Genomic DNA, 21729 nt, shown 5'->3' with positions numbered 1-21729 from the left:
CTGAACCAGAGCAACCCACAATTCCAATTCTGTCCACACAGTATTCAGAGGGCAGAGTAAAAGCCAGGTGATTAAAAATCCAAAAGGTCAGTTTGACTATAAGAAGACATTCCATTGGAAATGGAATCCAAAGATACAGGTTATTTTGGTAACAGTGTTATTAACATAGTTATTACATAGTTATTAACATAGCTACATGTCATATTTCCAGTCTTACAAAACAAAGCTCACAGATCTGTCTTCTAGGAGTCAACAAAACATACTGGTAAGTCCATTTGTCAGAACAGTAGAAACCCACTCACCTGATACGTATTAGTAGTTGGTTGGTTGATGCAGTAGTCCATTAAAGTAGAAAATTCATTTAAAAAACTACCATATACATGCTATGTTAATATATACTATTAATATGTAATTATAATATATGTACTAAAAATATACTACATACCATAAACATCTTAAGATACAAATGTGCCTTTATCTGCCAACCTCTGGCATTGGCTAAAGCTGTTCTCTGACATTACTTGTTGTTCCCCGTTTGCTTTCTTGTGTTAACTCCAGCTACAAGGTGTTCTCTATGATTTCCTACTTCTTTTTTCTTTAAAAGACAGCAAGAATTTGCTGCTTGCAAAGCAACTTGAGCAGACACTTTCCGGATTATTGACATGTCCCCCTAATCTTTTACAGTTGTTTTAGCCATACCAAATTCAACAACAGTAACAACAAAACCTTTTTGTAACTCCTTTATCATGTTCCATAACATTCAAAACATTTTTTTTTTTTCACGGTACGCGGGCCTCTCACTATTGGGGCCTCTCCCGTTGCGGAGCACAGGCTCCGGACGTGCAGGCTCAGCGGCCATGGCTCACAGGCCCAGCCGCTCTGCGGCATGTGGGATCTTCCCGGACCAGGGCACGAACCCATGTCCCCTGCATCGGCAGGCGGACTCTCAACCACCGCGCCACCAGGGAAGTCCCTCAAAACATTTTTAATGGAAGGTATTTCATATTTCATTGGCCTATACAGTGGATTACTTACTAACAAAAAATTACTTATTTTATTGAGTTTGTAATCCAACTGGAGCATAGCTGAGAGGGCCCACTAGTTGCCAGCTCTCAGGGCGCTGCTTTGGGGAGGTGGTGAAGGTTTCCACTGCCTTTTACAAGAAACTAAAATCCAACCCCACTGCCCACACTTTGGCCCAGTCCTGTCCCTTGGAGAAGCCAAAAATAAGACTCAACCTTGGACCTATCACCTCCCAGCACACATTTCAGATGCTGCCCTTTTCCACCCCCACTGGGCAGAGCTCTTCTTCCTGGAGAAAGAGAGTCAGGCAAGCTCCCAGTGGTGACACTTACTCCCTCTTGAATTATTTTCCCCTGTGGAAATCACCAGGACAAAACTAAAGCAAACACACAAAACTCACACCAAAGCATCCTCCTTCTATAGGGAACCATCAGAAATACAGGCTGAATTCCCACTCAAACAAACCTCCTGGGTCTCCACTCACATCTCCCTCAAAGCTCCTCCCCATCAAAGATGGGGCAGAGTGAGCTACACAGAATAAGCAGACCTAGCAACCTAGGGACTTGTGCCACAAACAGAAAAAACAGTATTTAATTAGCACTGTACATAATATCAGCCAGCCTGAACGAAACACTCAGCATGTATTTCACCTATGCTAAAGATTTCACACTGATTATCTCATTTAATGCTAGGAACAACCATATGAGGTCATTTCCATTTCACAAACAATAAGACTAAGGCACAGAAAGGTTATGAAACTTTGTCAAGGGGGCACAACTGGATGTGGCAGAGGGGTCACTTGACTCAAGTGTCTATGCCCTTAGCCATTGTGCTCCCCTGCCTTCAACAGGCTCTACACACCTGGAGACAGCTGTGGGCTGGCAACACTGAGACCAGACACAGGACAGCAGCTCAACCTTAACTGGCTTAGGCCAGAATGATATAGTGTCCTGACGCTCCACACAGAGCAAACCCAGGAGGAGGAGTGAAGCTGGGTTCTCAGGCACACAAACTCTCTCTCCTCCTCTTTCCTTAGCCTCTTGGCAGACTGTGGCTGAGGGAGGAGGAGGGAGAAGTGGAGATGCCATGTCCACTGGAGATGCTAGGCTCATATTCTTTCAGCTTCTGACAGATACAACTGAGTCATTCATTCTTTCAACAGATGTGTAATTTGTGAATGCCTCATATGTACAAAGCACAAAAAAGCCAGAAGATACTACAAGAAAGACAGCGAACAAGTCACTGTCCTTGTGAGGGTTACCTTCTAATGGTGGGGAACAGTTAAGTAGATATGCAAAGTCAGGGGCTACTGGAGAATGAACATTAAGGAGTGAGGTGGGAAGGAAAAGGCTCTCTGAGGAAAAGACCAAGGGAACAGATGGAGTAACCCCTCTCCCTTTGAAAGGAAAATTCTGAGAAAGGCCTCTGAAGGCCTGATGCAGTGTCCTGGGCCCAGAACAGGACATTCTCTGATAATGCTGGTCGATGCTAGGCTGGGGGTTGGGGAGGGTCCTCTTGTTGTTAGGGGTAGAATGCTGGAAGGAGTATGCTTCTGTTGCAGGAGTAAATGGGGGGAGAGATGGTGGACAGTTTTAAAAGGCGGACATTCGGAATATTGTCTCCACCACTTATTACATGCTTGACCTTGGATGAGTCATTTAATCTACATTTCTTCCGTGTATAGAAGAAATGATGTGAACAAGAGCTCAGCATTTCCCTCCCCCACCCATGAGGTATGTAGCACACATTTGGGTTGTGACAAAATATTTGTGTTTTAAACAATTCATTAAAAGCCAATCAAACCAAAGGCTACATCCTGGACCTTGGAAAAGCTTTTTTATTTATTTTTTGGCTGTGCCACGCGCGGCATACATGGTCTTAGTTCCCCAACTAGGGATCGAACCCGTGCCCCCTGCAGTGGATGCATGGAGTCTTAACCACTGGACCAACAGGGAAGTCCCTGGAAAAGCTATTTTAAAAATATCTATTCTACAAGTTTACCTAAACTAACAGATGTATAAACACCACCTTTTCCAGATAGAGGACAAAGCTCAATCTCCAGCCTGCCTCTGCCCCCCTTTTCTCTACAATATCTCCTGTCTTAGACCAGCTTCCCTCCCGTAACAGACTCCATCCTCTCCATCACAGGGATGAGCCAGTCCTTGGGGTATTCCTGAGAAACCTGGAAAGACATAGAGACTCTAAAGTTATGAATTTGTAAGCATGTGACCCAAGGGCTGAGGACAGCTACTTTCTCTTTCACAGGGAGAACGTTTCCTGGACTGCAGGATCCAGTGAAGCTGCAAAACAGATGTGGCAAGCTGGTGGACAAATGAGTGGAGTGGTCAAAGAGAGAGACATTTTAAATGTCAATGAGTTTAAACTGTCAGTGTAGCTATAGAGTTCCATGTCTATCAACCTGGAACTTCCAGCTATTATTTACTGAGTGCTTAACCCATACCAAGCACTTGACGTGCAGTGAAGTGACTCAGGGGGGTGACAGCAATTCATCCATTTTATAGATGACAACACCGAGGCTTAGAGAAAGAAAGAAACTTGCTCCAGTGTCAAGCAGGTAATAAGTGGTGCAGTACAGATCTGATGCCAAGTCTGACTGACTCCAAAAACTGTGTTCTAACCATCAGACTATGCTATCTTCATATGACAAGATCCAGGATGTAGTCACGACAATGACTAAGGATACCAAGAAGGGGAGAGGAACCCTGTGCAGGAACCCTCCCATAAAATGTTAGGCCCTAGTGTCAGCTCAGTTCCCTGGGCTCAGTTCCCTGGGCTGAGAGGCATGGCTCAGTCTTCTCTAACTGTGGGAAAGGTATTGCGACAAGAGTAAAAAGTGGGGTAGCCTGTGGCACTTCAGTGTGGCATGAGTCTCAAAGTTCATGATCTGCACAGCAGACTGCTAAGACTGGCTGCAAACAGCAATGATAAACTGGGAGAGGACACACAGGGCTTGGGAAAAGAAGCAGCTTCTCTTACCTCTAGAGGAATTCCAAACCCCAAAACATCTGTTCAGGCCTTCAGCACATCAGTCCCATTCAATAATTATGAAGAAAGCAATCAGATTTAATCTTACCCTTGATGTTTGCATTAGTAAAAAAAAATATCCATTCATCCCAAGGCATCCCAAGTTGATGGAATCTGGGGCAATAAGAGGCTATTATCAGACTTGCATTAAGAGAAACATTTTGGTGTGACTTGAATTCCTCATAAAGGCCCAATTCCTGAATATAGACAATAAGCGACCTTGCCACTTCTGCCTCCAAATATCCATGGAGCATTCTGGATTACTATAAACAGCCAATGAGGATCTACTGGAATGAAACCTTGTTTTCTGGGAATCCCTGATGGCAGAGGAAAAGGGTACACGTTCACTTTCTCATTCCCCTATAAATGTACCACATGTGCTGCTAAGGGGATTATGTTCATAAATATAACCAGGAAACCTTTTCTTTTTGGTGATTTTTATATTTTATTAATTAAAACCAACTTTAGTTTAAGGTCGTCCTATTTTGAACCCTAAAAGACCACTCTTTCTACACCAGCATAGTCAACTCTACCTTCCTAGAATATTTTCACAATTTTAGTTACTCCTCTTCTAGGGCCAGGGCCTGACTCAGCCCTTACTATATCTGCACGTGCTGAAATCACGAAGTGCCCAACTCCACCCCACCTGCCACACACCTTGTGATTTTCACATCAATGTCTAAGTTCATTTTTTGCTCAGCCTCACTGAACAATTCGTCTTTCTCACATCCCTGCAGTGAAGAACAAGTAAAAGTGTCACATATACCAATACTGTCAAACACTTCCAGGGGTTCTAGCATTTACTTCTGATCAGTTTAAAAGTCGAGAATGAATGAAATGAAGTTGATCCGGATTGGCTGCTTTTATTAGAAATTCTAAACTCATTCAGTCATTTCTCTCTCTTCAAAACTTACTTGTACCTTAAACATTCCCGTTGGTTCCACGTGTTCCCAATCTTTTATTCTTACGATAATTCCAGAGTTATTACATAATGACCTAACCAACAGACCAGAATGTGATACAAAGACCTAAATGTGTCTCCAGAGAAATAAAGAATGCAGTAGACCATGCCTGGACTATGGAAAGTACCTTATGGAGATTAAATTATGGCATAAAAATGTAAAAAACAAGCTTACTGAAACTAACATGTATAGTCTGACCTAAAAACTGATTAACAATGAGCGCTTAAATATTTTTTTTAAAAAAAGCAACTAACAGAACAATAATCTCTTTGCAGTCAGTATTAACCTAGAGCACAAAGAAGCTGCCATGCTATGTACAGAAGAAAGAACTAGTGAGGAGAGAAAGCTAACACATCCCCAAGGGTAGATGAGCCATCACCAAACGTTAATCATTCAGACAAGATTACATTCTGCCCCTGGATATGCTGCTTTACTGCTGGTAAAAATATCCACAGACACAGTTTCTGAACTCCTACTTCATGGGCCAAACACTGTGGTGCACAAAACCTTTTACACCATTGCAAATAAATTACGGGGAAAAGATCAGCTAAATAAAGAAATACACAGTATCAAATATTACTAAATAGATATAACCACTGATTACATGTTTCTGATACAGCCTACATTTGTACCTGTAGATTTTTTTTTGTAAAACTAGATCATGTTGTATGTTATTTTATAGCCTGCTTTCCAAAATAAATCAAAAATTTATTACATGCAACACACATAGGAAGTTATTTATTTATTTATTTATTTATTTATTTATTTATTTATTTAATCACCGCACTGCTCAGCTTGCAAGATCTTAGCTCCCCATACAGGGATCTAAACCTGTGCCCCTTCAGTGGAAGCACAGAGTCCTAACAACTGGACTGCCAGGGAATTCCCAGGAAGTTGTATATTTCAGCTACATTGCTATCAATCGTAGTAACTAACAGGATAATTATAAACTAACAGGATAATTATAAACTATCACCCAGGACATGAAAAAGTGAAAGGCCAGTGAGGGGAACTAAGTCTATGGTAGACAAAGGAGGAATGGTTGTTATTGTTCAATAGGTACAGAGTTTCAGTTTCGGAAGATGAAAAAGTTCTGCAGATGGCTAGTGGTTGATGGTTGCAAAAAACATGAATGTACTTAATGCCACTGAACTGTACACTTAAAAATAGTTAAGGTGGCAAAATTTATGTTATGTATAATCTACCACACACACAAAAAAGTACAAGTGCTTCTAGTCACCCCCTCTGCTACCATTCTATTCCAAGCTACAATCATCTCTTGCTTGGATTACTATAACAGCCTCTTAACTGACCTTCCTGCTTCCTTTCAATTAGGATTAGTTTTATCTACACAGAACAACAACGACAACAACAACAACAACAAATGCAGTGGTTTAAATAAGAGCAACGTTTACTTCTTTCTAAGGTAAAAATAAATCTAGGGTTAGGCAGTCCAGAGCTGGGATGGAGGCTCCTGGGTATCACAAGGAGCCCAGTTCCCATCTTTCTGCTCTTCATCCTCACACAAGGCTTACATACTGGAACTACCTCATAGTTCTAAATGGTTAAATGACCTTCAGCCATTCTGCCTGCATTCTAGATAGTAAAAAACTGGAGGGGGGGGTGCAGGGAAGAAGGTAGCACCCTTTTTCCCTCTAAGAAAACTTCCCAGCAGTCTCATCCAAAACCTCTAGTTACATCTTCATGAACCAAAACTTAATTCAAGTGACCACTCCTAGCTGTAAGGGAAGCTGGGAAGTATAGTCCCTTTTCCATGCATAATATTCCTGAAAAAACAAAAACAAACAAACAAAAAACCCTCCAGAGCTTTTGTTGCTGTTGTTTTCTGGCTGCGCCATGGCAGCTTGTGCGATCTTAGTTCCCTGACCAGGGACTGAACCCAGGGCCCTGGCAGTGAAAGCACCGAGTCCTAACCACTGGACAGCCAGGGAATTCCCCAGAGTTTTGTTATTAAGGAAGAAGGTAACACTAGATGTTGGGAGGCAACTAGCAGTCTCCTCTCTCCCCTAGAGGCTACTTTCCACACAAGAAGTCTTATAAAACAAAACTCAGATTATTTCACTCCCCTGCTCAAAGTCTTCCAATGGCTTTCCATTACAATCAGAAGAAAATCCAAACTCCTCATCTGTCCTACAATACCTTACATGATCTGGCCTCTGACTAGTCTCTGAACTTATTATTTCCTATCCCACCTCTCTCTACTCTTGCCATACCGACCTTCTTGCTATTCCTCAAAAACTGTGAGCACAGCTCCGGTCTCAAGTTTTTGCACCAGCCAGTTCCCACTACCTCAGGGTTTCTCAACATCATGACTACTGACACTGGGGGCTAGAGAATTCTCTGTTGTGGAGGGCTGTCCTTTGCAGCGTAGGATGTTGTTAGCAGCATCCCTGCTCTCTACTCACTAGATTCCAGCAGCACTGGTTGGGAGATGCAGCCACCACAACCCCTCAGATCATACTGTTTTGAATAAAATGTCAAATCCTTACTGGTAAACAAACTAACAAAAAATTAAAATTAAAAAACAGTAGAGAAATCTCTTCCTCGTAGGGTGACTTTTGAGCTGCAAAAGAGCTGCAACAGAGCTCAAATGTGGCAGTCGACAGGAGCTTTTGAGTATCCAGGCATCTGTTTTGCTGCAGGACTAAAACATAACCTGAAGGGCTACAAGGAAGAGATATATCAAGACTCTACCTTCTCCAAATCAATTTGAATTAAAAATCAGAAATCTAAGAGCTTTGTGCTCCTGCAAACTTCTGCCTTTCATGATCTGGGGTCTGAGTCTGGTCACCTAATGTTCTATACTTCATGCAGAAACACCATCTGGCCATGGGTGTTTATGTGTGGGGTAGGGGAGATTGGACATTGGTCAGAGGCAGAAAGAGAAACTGAGATCCTAAAAGATGACAAAAATTGTCCCCTAAATACATAGTGAGTCACTGAATTTCTGATTCCCTAACATGCAAGTCCAGTATCTTTTACTCTATCATACCTCCTCCTTCAAGAGGACTTCACTGCGGGTCCTCTGGTGTAACATTCGAGTTCTTCTAAATGAGTAAGATTCCTCTCACTCTAGCCCTAGCATGAAAAAAAAATGCCATTTTTCTGACAATCAAAGATACTTCCAGACATTGCCAAGTGCCCTCTGAGGGAGAGCCCACCCTGACCCCATTTGCAAATGAACCACTACCCTACCTGGAGCATCCTTCCCCCTGGAATTGTACAACTATCACTCTGACAGGCATTGCTCAAATGTCCCACCCTCAGAGGCCTTTCTTCTACCGCTCTTTCTTCATCATTCTTTATTTCTCTTCATAGCACCTCTCACTACCTGACAATATGTTTGTATGTGCCATTTATTTTTTCTCTGTTTCCCTACCTAGGAGTTGAGTTGGATGTGGACAGGGTCTTTGTTTTGCTCTCTGTTGCATTCTCATTGCCTGGCACACAGTAGACAATCCTTCTACACATATTTGTTGAAAGAAAGCAGTTGCTACTCTCCACATAAAAGCACCAAACTAGGCCAAGAGCAGCATGGTGCCTGCAGAGCTGAGGGCAGGACATCATGATGTCAGCATCTATGCGCAAATGACAACTCATTCTCCCTCCCCAAACACTTCCTGCTTTCTTTCCCTGGACAGCTCTTCTGCAGCCTGCCCACAGACACCAGCTGCAACCTTGAGCTTACTTTGAGGGTGATATCACCAACAGGCATGGGGGAGATCACGACTCTTCTGGAGAGAGAAAGTCCATAAACCACGCAAGGCTTTCCTGCAAGTGACACACTCATCCACTGAATGAAGAATCAGGTATAACATTTGTTACGCCTTGGAACTGTATGCTTATTCTTTCAAACCGAGAACCAATATAATAATTAACGGGTATGCTGTTGAGGGAATAAAGGGTATATATAATGGAGTAAAAAGATGTATTTTCCGGATATGTTTGCATATGCATGTCTGCTGCTATCTGTACAGATACATAAAACAATTAATAGTGTTTCTGTCTGGAACTGGGATGGAGTTGGAAGAGAGAAGCATTACCTTTGGAGAAGGGACTTATGCCATTCAGAAGTGTTTGAATTTTTTACCTAAGCATTCATCATACATAAGAAAAACTAATTTGTTAAAATTAATAATCAATAGTAACACATCCAAAGTACTCCCATTAAAATGAGGACCAAAACAAAGATGCTCATTCTTAACACTGATTGTTTTATACATTAAAACCTATGATCAGGGAGTTCCCTGGTGGCCTAGTGGTTAGGATTCTGGACTTTCACTGCCATGGCCCAGGTTCAATCCCTGGTTGGGGAAGGTCCAGCAAGGTGCACCCAAAAAAATTAAAAAAAAATAAAAATTAAAATTAAAAATAAAACCCATGGTCAACACAATAAGATATATAACTACTGGAAGGGAGGAGATACATGTAGATGACATGACCACATATACAAAAATAAACCAATTGAAACATTAGAATTATTGAATCCAGTCGCATGGCAGGAGACAAGACAAAAATATAAAAATCAGTGGTGCTTCTATGTTACAGAAAAAACTTTTAAATATAATTTCATTCATGATAGCAACTAAAATAAAGATTACGTAAGAAAGTTAAGAATATACATAGCCACTAGAAAGGAAATTATGGAACTTTACTAAGAGACATAACAAAAGGCCTCATAGAAGACATAATAAACTGCTAAGATCCTGAAAACAAAACAATTTAGCAGGTGTATCCAGGATCATAAATGTGTTCCCCATCACATCCTTTGACACGCACCAGCTGGCATCTGCAGTGTGGCCTCCCCAACATCTAGTCCCGTGGCTTTGGAAGCAGCCCTCAGGGAACCACTCCCCCTGCACTCTCAGTCTGGTAGTACCCCAGCCCCAGGAGTGGGTCCACAAGTCAGGCCTGACCAGTCGGTGCGTTAGTTTAACCTTTCTGGCCACAAGGTCCAAGGACAGGCAAGTGACCCAAGCCAAGCCAACCAGACTCAGTTCTAGAACTTTTGTCAGAACCTGGGGGAAAGCAGAGGTGCTCTTTCTGCTGAGCTGTTGGCAACTCTGGCATGGAGACAGTCTGAGTCTGTTCAGCACTGTGTTAGCCCCTGGAGCCAGCCATGCCCAAAGAGCTAACTTTCTTCGGTTTCATGGAGTCAATACATTGTTTTGTTGAGAGGCAGTACAGCCAAGAATTGGTACTCCATTATAGAGTCAGACTGCCTGGGTCTAAAGTCTGGATCTGCCATGAGGCTTTTGATAAGCTGTTTAACCTCTCCACACCTGTTTCTTCGTCAATAAAATGGGAATATGAATAGTACCTAACTTACAAGGTTATTAACAGAATTCAGTGAGTTAATGTGTACAGAAGAAAGTGCACTCGTCTAAGCTGTTTTGAGTTTGGTTTCTGTCACTTGTAGCCATAGTATTTTTTTAAAAAAAACATAACAAATCATATCAGTCAAAATCCCCCTTTAGGACTTCCCTGGTAGCGCAGTGATTAAGAATCCGCCTGCCAATGCAGGGGACACGGGTTTGAGCCCCGGTCTGGGAAGATCCCACATGCCGCGGAGCAACTAACCCTATCTGCCACAACTACTAAGCCTGTGCTCTAGGGCCCGCGTGCCACAACTACTGAGCCCACACACTGCAACTAATGAAGCCTGTGCGTCTAGAGCCCATGCTCCACAACAACAGAAGCCACTGCAATGACAAGCCCGCGCACCACAACCAAGAGTAGCCCCCGCTCGCCGTTAAGTAGAGGAAGCCCACGTGCAGCAACAAAGACCCAACGCAGACAAAAATAAATTTAAAAAAAATCCCCCTGAAAAAAATCCCATCTCACTCCGTATAAAATTTAAACTCTTACCAGGGCCTACCAGGTTCTCTCACAGGTTAGGTAGGTGGTTCTGGTGTGGGGGCTAGGTCCCCTCACAGTGAGCTGGGTAGGGGGGACACTGAGCCCACAGGCAAGGCTTGAGGCTATTTTCCACCTGCGTCACAGCACTGCTCACACCTATGGTCACAGTCTACTTATTTATCAGTCTTGCCCACCAGGCCTAGAGCACTTTTTCTTTTTTTTTAAATTAATTTTTATTGGAGTATAGTTGATTTACAATGTTGTGTTAGTTTCTGCTGTACAGCAAAGTGAATCAGTTATACATATACATATATCCGCTCTTTTTTAGATTCTATTTCCATATAGGTCATTACAGAGTACTGAATAGAGTTCCCTGCACTATACAGAAGGTTCCTTTTTTTTTGTTTTGTTTTATTATTTTTGGTTGTGTTGGGTCTTTGTTGCTGCACACGGGCTTTCTCTAGTTGCAGCGAGCAGGTGCTACTCTTTGTTGTGGTGCACAGGCTTCTCACTGCAGTGGCTTCTCTTGTTGCAGAGCACGGGCTCTAGGCACGCGGGCTTCAGTAGTTGTGGCATGTGGGCTCAGTAGTCGTGGCTCGTGGGCTCTAGAGCACAGGCTCAGTAGTTGGGGCGCACGGGCTTAGCTGCTCCGCGGCATGTGGGATCTTCCCAGACCAGGGCTCGAACCTGTGTCCCCTGCATTGGCAGGTGGATTCTTAACCACTGTGCCACCAGGGAAGCCCTCTTTTTCTTTCTAATTAATTAATTTATTTTTTATACAGCAAGTTCTTATTAGTTATCTATTTTATACATATTAGTGTATATATGTCAATCGCAATCTCCCAGTTCATTTCCCCCCAACATACCCCCACCCCCACCCCCTGCTTTCCCCCTCTGGTGTCCATACGTTTGTTTTCTACATCTGTCTCTATTTCTGCCTTGCAAACTGGTTCATCTGTACCATTTTTCTAGATTCCACATATATGTGTTAATATACGATATTTGTTTTTCTCTTTCTGACTTACTTCACTCTGTATGACAGACTCTAGGTCCATCCACGTCTCTGCAAATGCTTTTGATAGTCCTCACTCATCTTTGCCAGCTTGCAGCCAGCTCATCTGTATTTTACCTTGGAGGGTGGGTGGTAGCAGCTAGGTGAAGAAGAAAGCAGGCCAGGTGACTGGGGCCTCCTCCGGGAGCTAGTGGGGCCTCAGAAGGGATTGGGAGTGAGCAAGGACTCACAGCGGTTCCTTTACTTTCCCATGTCTGGACACTTCGGCATTAGCTAGGTCAGAAAGGCAAGTCTCTTGGAGGGATGGACACTGCAAACAAATCCCTTGGCACAAAGACTGCACTGGCCTGGAACAGTGGAGAGGTAAAGGACACAACCCCTGTATATGTTGCGCCCAGAAAGATTTCATCTTTACAGACACTCAGATTCCTGATCTGTAAAGATGAGGAAGCTGCCAAAACAGGCTATTATCCAATTCTGTGAAATCTCAGAAGCTGACTAGTAACCATAAAAATTTAGAATAGGAAGTAATTCAGGAAAGGTAGTCCTATGTTAAATTACATTCCATGAACTGTTTTATTTCTGTTTCATTCTAATTTGCCCATCAAACCTCATTTTTCCTTACATTCACTCAAGACGTTTTAGTAACTATGTAATGTTAAATCACATTCTCCTAAAAGAAAGCAACATTGCCATTTTAGTCACCAAAATTACGAGCACAGCATTCTTTCCCTGACTCCTACCTGCTGCTGGGGTCCTGCCTTCAGAGGTTTCTTTTCTCTATTCTCATTTTCTTCCTTGATTCACTTTTATTTTCATTTTTCTGAAAAGCACCTGCCTTTCTTCTCATCACTATACCTTAATGACACTCTCTGTGATATTGTGATTTATAATAAATATATATTTTGGTCTTCTTCCAAGGTTCCTGGCACACAGCTCCTAAAAACCCTTGGAATTTTCTAAGTGATGAGAGAGAAAGTATCTTTTATTCATAACAAGCCTCTTTCAACCATACCTGAGTTTATGTCAACGAGGTGACTTTTGGAAAGCCCCTAAGGATGCGGGCTGGTTGCCAGGGGAACCAAGTTTGAAACTTTCAGACCAACCCCTCTGGAGAGGGGAAGAGGCTGGAGACAGAATCAATCACCAATGGCCAAAGATTTAATCAACCACACCTGTTTAATGAAGGCTCGAAAAAACCCAAAGGACGGGGTTCAGAGAGCTTCTGGGTTAAAGAACAGGTGGAGGTGCTGGGAGGGTGGCATGCCTGGAGAGGGCATGGAAGCCCACACCACTTCCCACATACCTTGCTTTATGCATATCTTTCATCTGGCTGTTGCTGAGTTACATCCTTTTATAATCTAGTAAGTAGAATGTTTTTCTGAGTTCTGTGAGCTGCTCTAATAAAGTAACCAAACCTGTGGGGTGGTCAGGGGGACCTCTGATTTGTAGCCAGTTGGTAAGAAACACAGGTAACACCCTGGACTTGTAACTGCTGTCTAAGGGGGCAGGGTGGGGGGGTAGTCTAGTGGGACTGAGCCCTTAACTGTGGAATCTGATGCTAACTCCAGGTAAAAAACATCAGAACTGATCCAGAATTGCTTGATATGGGAAAAACCCCCACCAACAAACTTATGACCACAGCGCCAGAGGTGCAGTATTTTGTGAGTAGACAGAAAACAGAGGAGTTTTCCTAAATACTTCCCTTTCTGTTAGAAGACCACTTCACATGCACAAATCACTTATGAAATGGAATCATTTATTGGGTGTTCCTGGTACATTACTTCTATCATGTGGTCGAAAGTTTCTCTCTCCCTTTTTTTAAACTTGGAAAATGTCCAAATATACACAAGAACAGAATATAACAAACCCCCGTGAACCCATCAAAAAACTTCAGTAACTATCAACATTTTGTCATGTTTCTTCATCCTTTTCCCCTACTCCACCTTTTTCTGCTGGAATGTTTTGAAGCAAATCCCAATCGACCAGGACCCAGTACATGTTCAAAGTTCCCAACTTATCATTTTTTTAATTAATTTTTATTGGAGTATAGTTGCTTTACAATGTTATGTTAGTTTCTACTATACAGCAAAGTGAATCAGCTATACAACTCTTGGGAACCCTGTACCAACACTGAGGGCTCAAGGTGAAACTGGAGCCCCAGAGCTGCCACGGGGTGAAGAAAGCAACGGGAGAAGTGTCACCACTTCATCTTGCTGCCCTCCCTTGACCTTCCCTTCAGAGGATGACCTCTTTACCTGTCTGACCTCACCCCTAGTGTCTCTGTCTTGCGGTTTCAGCCACAATAGGCCCTCACTGCTCTTCAAACACTCAAGTTTGCTCCTGCCTCAGGAACTTTGCACTAGTTGTCCCCTCTGCCTGGAATCCTCTTTTCCTGGTTATTATTGGGGCCTACTCCTTCATCTCCTTCAGTTCTTTACTCACATATCATGTTCTCAGTGATGCCTTTTCTAACTATCTTATCTAAGATCACAGCCCTCATCTATCTACGTGAAGGGAGGAACTTCTGTCTTGCTCACCGCTGTATCCTCTGTGCCTGGAACAGTCCCTGGCACAAAGTGTGCAATAAATATCTGTGGAATGAACGCATGAACCACAAGTCAATTTGATTCTTTTATTTACATTTGCACTGAAAAGTAATTTTATTTAAGACACGTGATAGATGTTTATAAAAAGAAGTTGACATCTTTGACTTTTTAATAAATAGAAAACCTAATTATGGGGTTGTCTATACTTCTTTAATATGAACTACATGTTTTACTTGCAAATGATCCTTAGTTAGGATACCAGATTTCTAGGACAAATAAAATTGAAGTAGATAAAATCAAAGAGAACTCACAGCCACTCAATTCATGTAGCCTGGCATTTTACAGGAACATTAGAAGTAACACACCAATGGAGATGCCCCTAGACTTGAAAAGAAAAGATAGAAACAGCAGGTTCCGTATGGTCTACCTCTAAAAAATGTTGTGGGGTGTCAAAGCTTTGTATAATGAACAAATTCAATATGGGAAACCATATTTTTCCTGAGTTCACATTTTGGCTGGACTTGGCAGTTCAAGACTTACATAAAGGAATCCCCATGAAGAACTTGATTAAGATCATACTTCTCATTTTAGACAACATTCCAGTTCATATATACAATGTAAACTATACATTTTCTATAAATCCAAAGGGGGGAAAATCCTACCTAAACTATCAATTGGCTTGCTCAAAGATTCCTAGCTACAGAAAGTGGACTCCAAGACATCCCCCACTCCACTTCCTTCCCTATGTACCCCCATTCTAGGTGCAAGGGAAATAGAGCAGTGACTATTAGAAGAGGTCCCCTAGGGCTTTTATGCTGGAAACGTTCTGGCAGTTTCTACATCAGGCAAGGTAATACTGCTGCTACCTTACAACACCAAAAGAGAAAGTAACACAGAAGAGAAAGGGAGGTGCTCACCTCAAGAACCAGGAAAGAAATGAGCAGAGCAAATGTTCTAGGAGTGGCAACTTTTTCCACCTAAAAGGGTTCCAGTGAGACTAATCTGCTGTATATTTCTCTCTTTTGTTGGCTCTGTACATAATTGTGCCCTGTACTGCAGAGAAGGACTAATAACGCTTTTCAAGCCATGTTGGAAGCAATAATAATAAGTGATGATGATGACAACTAGCTGGGTACAGTGTTTCACACACGCTAATCGCTTCTGATCTTCACAAGAACTCTGGAAGGTGGGTAGTAATTCCATTTTATAGATGGACAGACTGAGGCTTAGAGACGTTAAAAGATTTGCTCAAGGCCATACAGACAATAAGAAGCAGAGTTGGGGCTTTGCTGGTGGTCCAGTGGTAAAGAATCTGCCTTCCAATGCAGGGGACATGGGTTCGATCCCTGGTTGGGGAACTAAGATCCCACATGCTGCAGGGCAACTAAGCCTGCACGTCACAACTACTGAGCTCGTGCGCCTCAACAAGAGAGCCCACATGCTGCCAACTAGAGCCCACGTGCCCTGGAGCCCACACGCCACAACTAGAGAGAGAAAACCTGCACGCCACAACTAGAGAGAAGCCCACACGCCGCAAAGAAAGATCCCGCATGCTGCAGCTAAGACCCGTCGCAGCCAAAAAAAATAAATATTAAAAAATGTAGATAATTAAAAAATAAATACAACACCTTTATAAAAAAAAGAAAGCAGTCACTTTCTACTCACAACTTATTTCTCTAACAGAGAGGTTATGAGGTTGAATCACCTGGGGTAAGGGGCAAAGTCACCGATGAGTACAGACAGGACAGGACTCATGTACACCCTGCCTGCCCCAGAGCACACAGTTGGCAACTGCAGTTCCTAGACACAGGCACCAGGATCTGTCAATCAACGAGCATATCCGAAACCTGGCTGCAAGCAAGGGAGCATTAGAAGCATGTTTTGGCTACCTTCAGGGGTGGGACAGTGGAACTGGTACTTTGCCTTAGGTTTCAAATGGTCAAGCGTTTGAATGAATTCAGGGCTTTTCTCAACTGCAGTCCTGGGCTAAGCTCTTGAGCAGAGGTCCTTGTCTAGCCAGTCAAGTTCATCAATGTTAGGCCACAGACTTCTTTCCCCAAGGATTAATGCTAAAGAGCTTCTCTGGCCCTTGCTAATAAAATCTTTAAAAAACCAACAGGAAAAAAAAAAAAATGCCCAGCTATTCCATCTGAGTTGGTGAATATCCTGAGAGACAGACCACGTCAGTATATAAATTCCAGAAACAACAAATACTGTTCTGTGGAAAGAGCAAAATGTTAAGTCTGCAGGCCTACATTTCACAATCACATTTCAGGATTTACTTACAAGTCAGCAGTTTGAAACCTAGAATACACGCATATATTCTAAAACCCATCAACAGCACTTAGTTTCCAGTTTAGCCTCTGAAAGCCTGTTTAGCCCATTATATACAAAAACAGGGTAGTATTCCAGCTATCCTAATCGCATTTCAATGGGGGAAGTCAAGCCAAAATTCCAAAACACAGCAATAAGAAATATTTCCCCTTCTCAGCTCAAATGGTCCATGCTGGTCCCAGGAAAGCAGAAGGGACAAGGTAGGTGCTATTGCACCCAGTGGCTTTACTAAACCCAACTCCTCAGGATTGGTTCATCCTTCTCTAGCTGTCCTGACCTGGGGAACAAGGGCACTTGCCCCACAGGGTTGGAGGGCAAACGGCCCTGGAGGCCTAGCTCTGTCTCCTCCAGCACCTGGAGGCATGGACTGAAGAAGAGCCCAATAATGTTCAGGTTAAAATAATAGGCTTTGGCCTCATTTTCACACCATTCTTGCCTGAAATTCTAAATAAAGCTAAAGGTGCTTGTGTCATTGCAGGATGGGAACTGAAACAGTCTGGGTCTAATATTGTTCAGCACATTCTGAGAGGGCAGAGGCCCTAACTGTTCTCCTGCCACACCTCTGCACAGCAGTGACCAGGCATCCTGAGGGATAAACATGGTTCTTCACATAAAACAAACAGAAGTCAAAGCTGTACATCTGTGCCTATACACACAGTCTGGAATGGCACAAACCAACCAGTTAACAGTGGTCTCCTCTGGGAAAAGGAATGGGATGGGAGAGTAGAGCAGTAGTTTTAAGTTTCACTCCTTGAATTTCTTTTGAGAAGTATGTTTCTTAAAAATATGCTCTATATATGATTTACATGTGTAATTTAAAAACTAAACTATGACAAGCCATTTTAAAAATACTTCAAAATAATAATTTCTCTGAATATATGATGTGATCATAGAAAAAAATCAGAAAATAAAAATAAACTTGGATAGGTTCAAAATAGAATGAGCCAAGGAGGATATTATACATTTATACCAGCAGATTCAGCAAACTATAACTCTTGGGCCAAATCCAGTCCAACAGACAGGTAAAACTGGTTTTCGCATTCTTAAAGGGTTATTTAAAAAAAACAAAGAATGTGAAAGAGATGCATGTGGTCCACGAAGCTTAAAATTTACTTACTATTTGCCTTCTACAGAAAAAGTCTGATGATGCCTAATGCCTGATTTACACCAAGACTATTGTGTCTTTTCAAAAATAGTTTCTGGGCTTCCCTGGTGGCACAGTGGTTAAGAATCTGCCTGCCAATTCAGGCGACACGGGTTCGAGCACTGGTCAAGGAAGATCCCACAAGCCGCGGAGCAACTAAGCCCATGCGTCACAACTACCGAGCCTGCACTCTAGAGCCTGCGAGCCACAACTACTGAGCCCATGTGCTACAACTACTGAAGCCCACGTGCCTAGAGCCCGTGCTCCACAACAAGAGAAGCCACCACAATGAGAAGCCTGTGCACCGCAATGAAGAGTAGCTCCCACTCACCGCAACTAGAGAAAGCCCGCACGCAGCAACGAAGACCCAATGCAGCCAAAAATAAATAAATAAAAACAAACATAGTTTTAAATTCCTCTTGGAAATGCCTTCAAAATCACAATATGCCTTTTAAACACAATAAAAAATGAGTCATAATACTTAATAGCCCTACTTTTTTTCCCCCTAAACCCACAACAGTATAAGTTAGCTTATTCAGCTACCACAATCACCAGATTTAGTTCAGAAGACTAGTGATTTCCTAAAATCAAACACAACCCCAGGATGGGGAAAGGAACATTCTCCCTCCTAGCATCCAGAAACCTAACCTCTAATGTGCTGCTAAAACGTACAAGGACACATGGAAAAATCAAACTCAGAAGAACTCTCCGAGCAGGTAAAAATAATTTAAAAAATCTAGCAGTGAAGCTAATTTAACAGATGACAGTTTAATAAATTATTTCCTAAACGAAGGAAGGAAAAACGTCATGTTTATTCTGAATGAAATTTGTATTCCAATCTTACACTCTAATGTAGAGCCCTGAAAAAGGAGGAATATTTCATTTTGACTACCAAAGACCCTAAGAAATGTACTGAATAAGAATCAAATGCATCCAAATGTAAATAGATGTAAATTTAGAACTGAAAAAATAACTTATCCTGTAAACATGTGTAGAACTTTCTACATTAAACCAATGGTTCTATATAATGACAATTCACAAATCTTCATAATCGTATTTAGAATTCTCAGTCCCTACTATGTACTTTAACAGTATGTTATGTGGAAATTAAGTTCCAACTTGAAAATTTAAAGAACATAAAACATAGGCTGATTTGTTTAATAATCGTCTATCCTACTTAATTTGAAATGAAAGCAATTCAGAACCTGGCATGCAAAAATTTTTTACAAGGACAGGGTATCAAATGGAAAGAGGACGAAGACCATCATTTCAGTGATTTGAGAAAAAACTAAGACAAACAGTCTCACTTACCTCTGGAATACATTTTCCTACCCAAGTATGACACAGAAGATACTCTACCTCAATGTCCTGGAGACTGAATTCCTTCTGATCTGTAAAGTTTGCAGCCCCGGCACTAAGTTCCATCAGCATCTTGGCGATCTCAGGCTTTATGGCTGAAGTCAGCCGACTGGCTGCTTCCATGACGTGCTCCTGCACATCTTTGAGTTGCATGGCTGCCTTGGAATAGTGAGAGTTCCTGAACACAGTGCTGAAGAGATCTGTGAGGAAAGTACTGGCACGGCAGAAGACGTTGAGGGCGTCCAGGTATTTGGAGATGCCCTGCTGGATGTCAGCAATGGGAGTGGAGTGGGGCATGGCATGGTGGCAGCTGCCTGCAGCAGTCAGACTGCCCAGGGGGGCAGTGGTGGCCGTAGATGCCAGGGGAGCACTCAGTGCTCGGCCAAGCTCAGGCATTGGGTACTGCTGGTGCTGCTGCACCTTCTGCTTGGACCCGCCAAGCAGGAAGCGCCGCTTGTAGTCCATTTTACTGTCCTGGGCACTGCAGCAATACATGCGGGAAGGGGAACTGTCCCAGTGACCGTGAGAGGGTCAGGGTCCTGATTCCTTTTTTTCCCCCCTAAAACTGTAGCTAGGTATAAAAATAGTGGAGTTCTGCAAATCTAAGTTTTAAAAAAGGCATTTCCATGAGGCAGGTGACCATGTGATCCAATGTAGTTGTGAAAAGGACAACAGGTTTATATAATTAATATTTTCAGTGTAGGCAGGACCTCTGACAAAAAATAAAAGTGTGTCCAAAATGCTATATAAGAAATGTTAGCATTCTACTCTCTTAATAAAAAGATATGCTTGCTGAGAAAAATGTTTACCTAGAATTGCTTTGCAAGAATATTTTGATACTTGTATTTACAATGGCAAAAAAATAACTTAACTTAAAAAAATGTAATATAATGTATCTTCAATATACCAGAAAAGTTAGAACCCAAAAACCCACAAGCTGATCAACAGCAATTTAGAAAGCAGTACAGAATTACTTCACACTAAGTCCTCAGTAAGGAAGATCAAATCTCTGCAGAATTTTGACAGAGCCTGCCTGCCAAATCCATTTACCTGGGAAAAATTTCCTTTAATATTTTCTGAAAACAAGTTTTTTTTTTTTAATGGCATTTATTATAAGTCCTCGCCTTCTTTTCTTTTGTTTGCTGAGGTAGCAGTTTCCATATAACATTAATAAGAGGTGCTTCCAGACTGGGTTGGCCCTCAATTGTAAAGTCTGAAGCAAGAATGCACAGATGTATTTGTAAGGCTTCTAAGTCATTTCCTGTAAGGGGGAAAAATAAGATAGAGTTAGGAAAGTTACAAGACAGTGAGTAATTCTGGAACATTAACTCCTGAAATGCTATTATCCACAAAGGTGGGCTCCAAATGAATAAGAAACTATATAAAAACCTTATAAAAGCAGGTACAATAGTGAGAGTGGAACTACGATATGATGACTGTTAGAAAATTCCTCAAGTTGTAGTACAAAAATAATGTAACAAAAAGTTTGATTCCCCACTAACCACTCCAAAACTCAGGCTGACAAGTGACACATCAAGCAGGACCTGGACTCATGTTTGTGTTTCCTCCTCAAAGAGCTCACAAATCCACAAGAGGATTAGAAGAGTACACAGATTAGGTGAGGGCTGTTGACAGGTAGATCACTCACAAAACCTTAAGGGGGATTTGGAAATGGAGTGATGAGCAAAAAAGACTGAGAGAAATCAGGAAGGTTGTTATGAAGAAAATGTTACTCGGAGGTAGGCCTTGATTGTAGGATAGGTTTTGATAAGCACAAAAGGGATGGCTGGGGCTCACCAGATGAAAGGACCACCACAGCAAAGGCCCTGAAGCAGGATGGCTTAAAGTCTGTTCAGGATACCCAGCTGGGCTGAAGTGCAGCATTCAGAAAGACAGAGCCTGGAGAGGTAAAGTGGCTGGCAGGTTTGTAGACAGGATGCTTGTCATCCTCACCCAGGTACCAATTTCCCCTCCAGATGTTCAAAAGGAAGCCTCAGAAGGTGTGCAGGTTCTTACACCCTGGGGAAGCTTCTATAGAACCCCTGGCTCTGGATAGGTGCAAAGAGCAAGGTCTGAACACCTCTGGTTGCAGTTTCTGAACCTACAATAGTAGAGTAATGTGATTCTTCCTACACAGCTACAACTAGGTTTACACTTGCCTGAAACTATCTATTCTTCCAAACATAACAACAGTTCAAATATATTTTACTGAATGATACATGTAGTCTATATTAAACTTCAATATACATGATGTCTGTATATAGTTTGGTCTACTTATTGATAACTAGGCTTTCTTTCCATTTTCCTTTTTTGATAGATAAAAATAAATATAAATCATACCTTATCACTCATCATGGCCAAATACCATGCCTCCTTTACAGTTCTACAACTGCATTAGGAACACAGGAAGGCAGGCAGGTT

The 21729-nt window shown here is 42.2% G+C and overlaps 1 protein-coding gene across 1 annotated transcript in view; it reads right to left on the bottom strand.

The window, feature by feature from the left end:
* GARRE1 (granule associated Rac and RHOG effector 1) overlaps positions 1–19833 on the bottom strand; it is a 47768-nt gene extending 27935 nt beyond the window's left edge. The window contains exon 1 of the mRNA XM_007470959.1: positions 19309–19833. Within this exon, the coding sequence (XP_007471021.1) occupies positions 19309–19803 (495 nt within the window). The 5' untranslated portion in view covers positions 19804–19833. The remainder of the gene's footprint in view (positions 1–19308) is intronic.
* Positions 19834–21729: the final 1896 nt, after the last annotated feature.

Source organism: Lipotes vexillifer, unplaced genomic scaffold (genome assembly GCF_000442215.2).
Source record: "Lipotes vexillifer unplaced genomic scaffold, Lipotes_vexillifer_v1.1 scaffold182, whole genome shotgun sequence".
Taxonomy (NCBI): Eukaryota; Metazoa; Chordata; class Mammalia; order Artiodactyla; family Lipotidae; genus Lipotes; species Lipotes vexillifer.
Note: the sequence above shows the minus strand (reverse complement) of the source record. Positions and strands in the feature narration are given on the sequence as shown.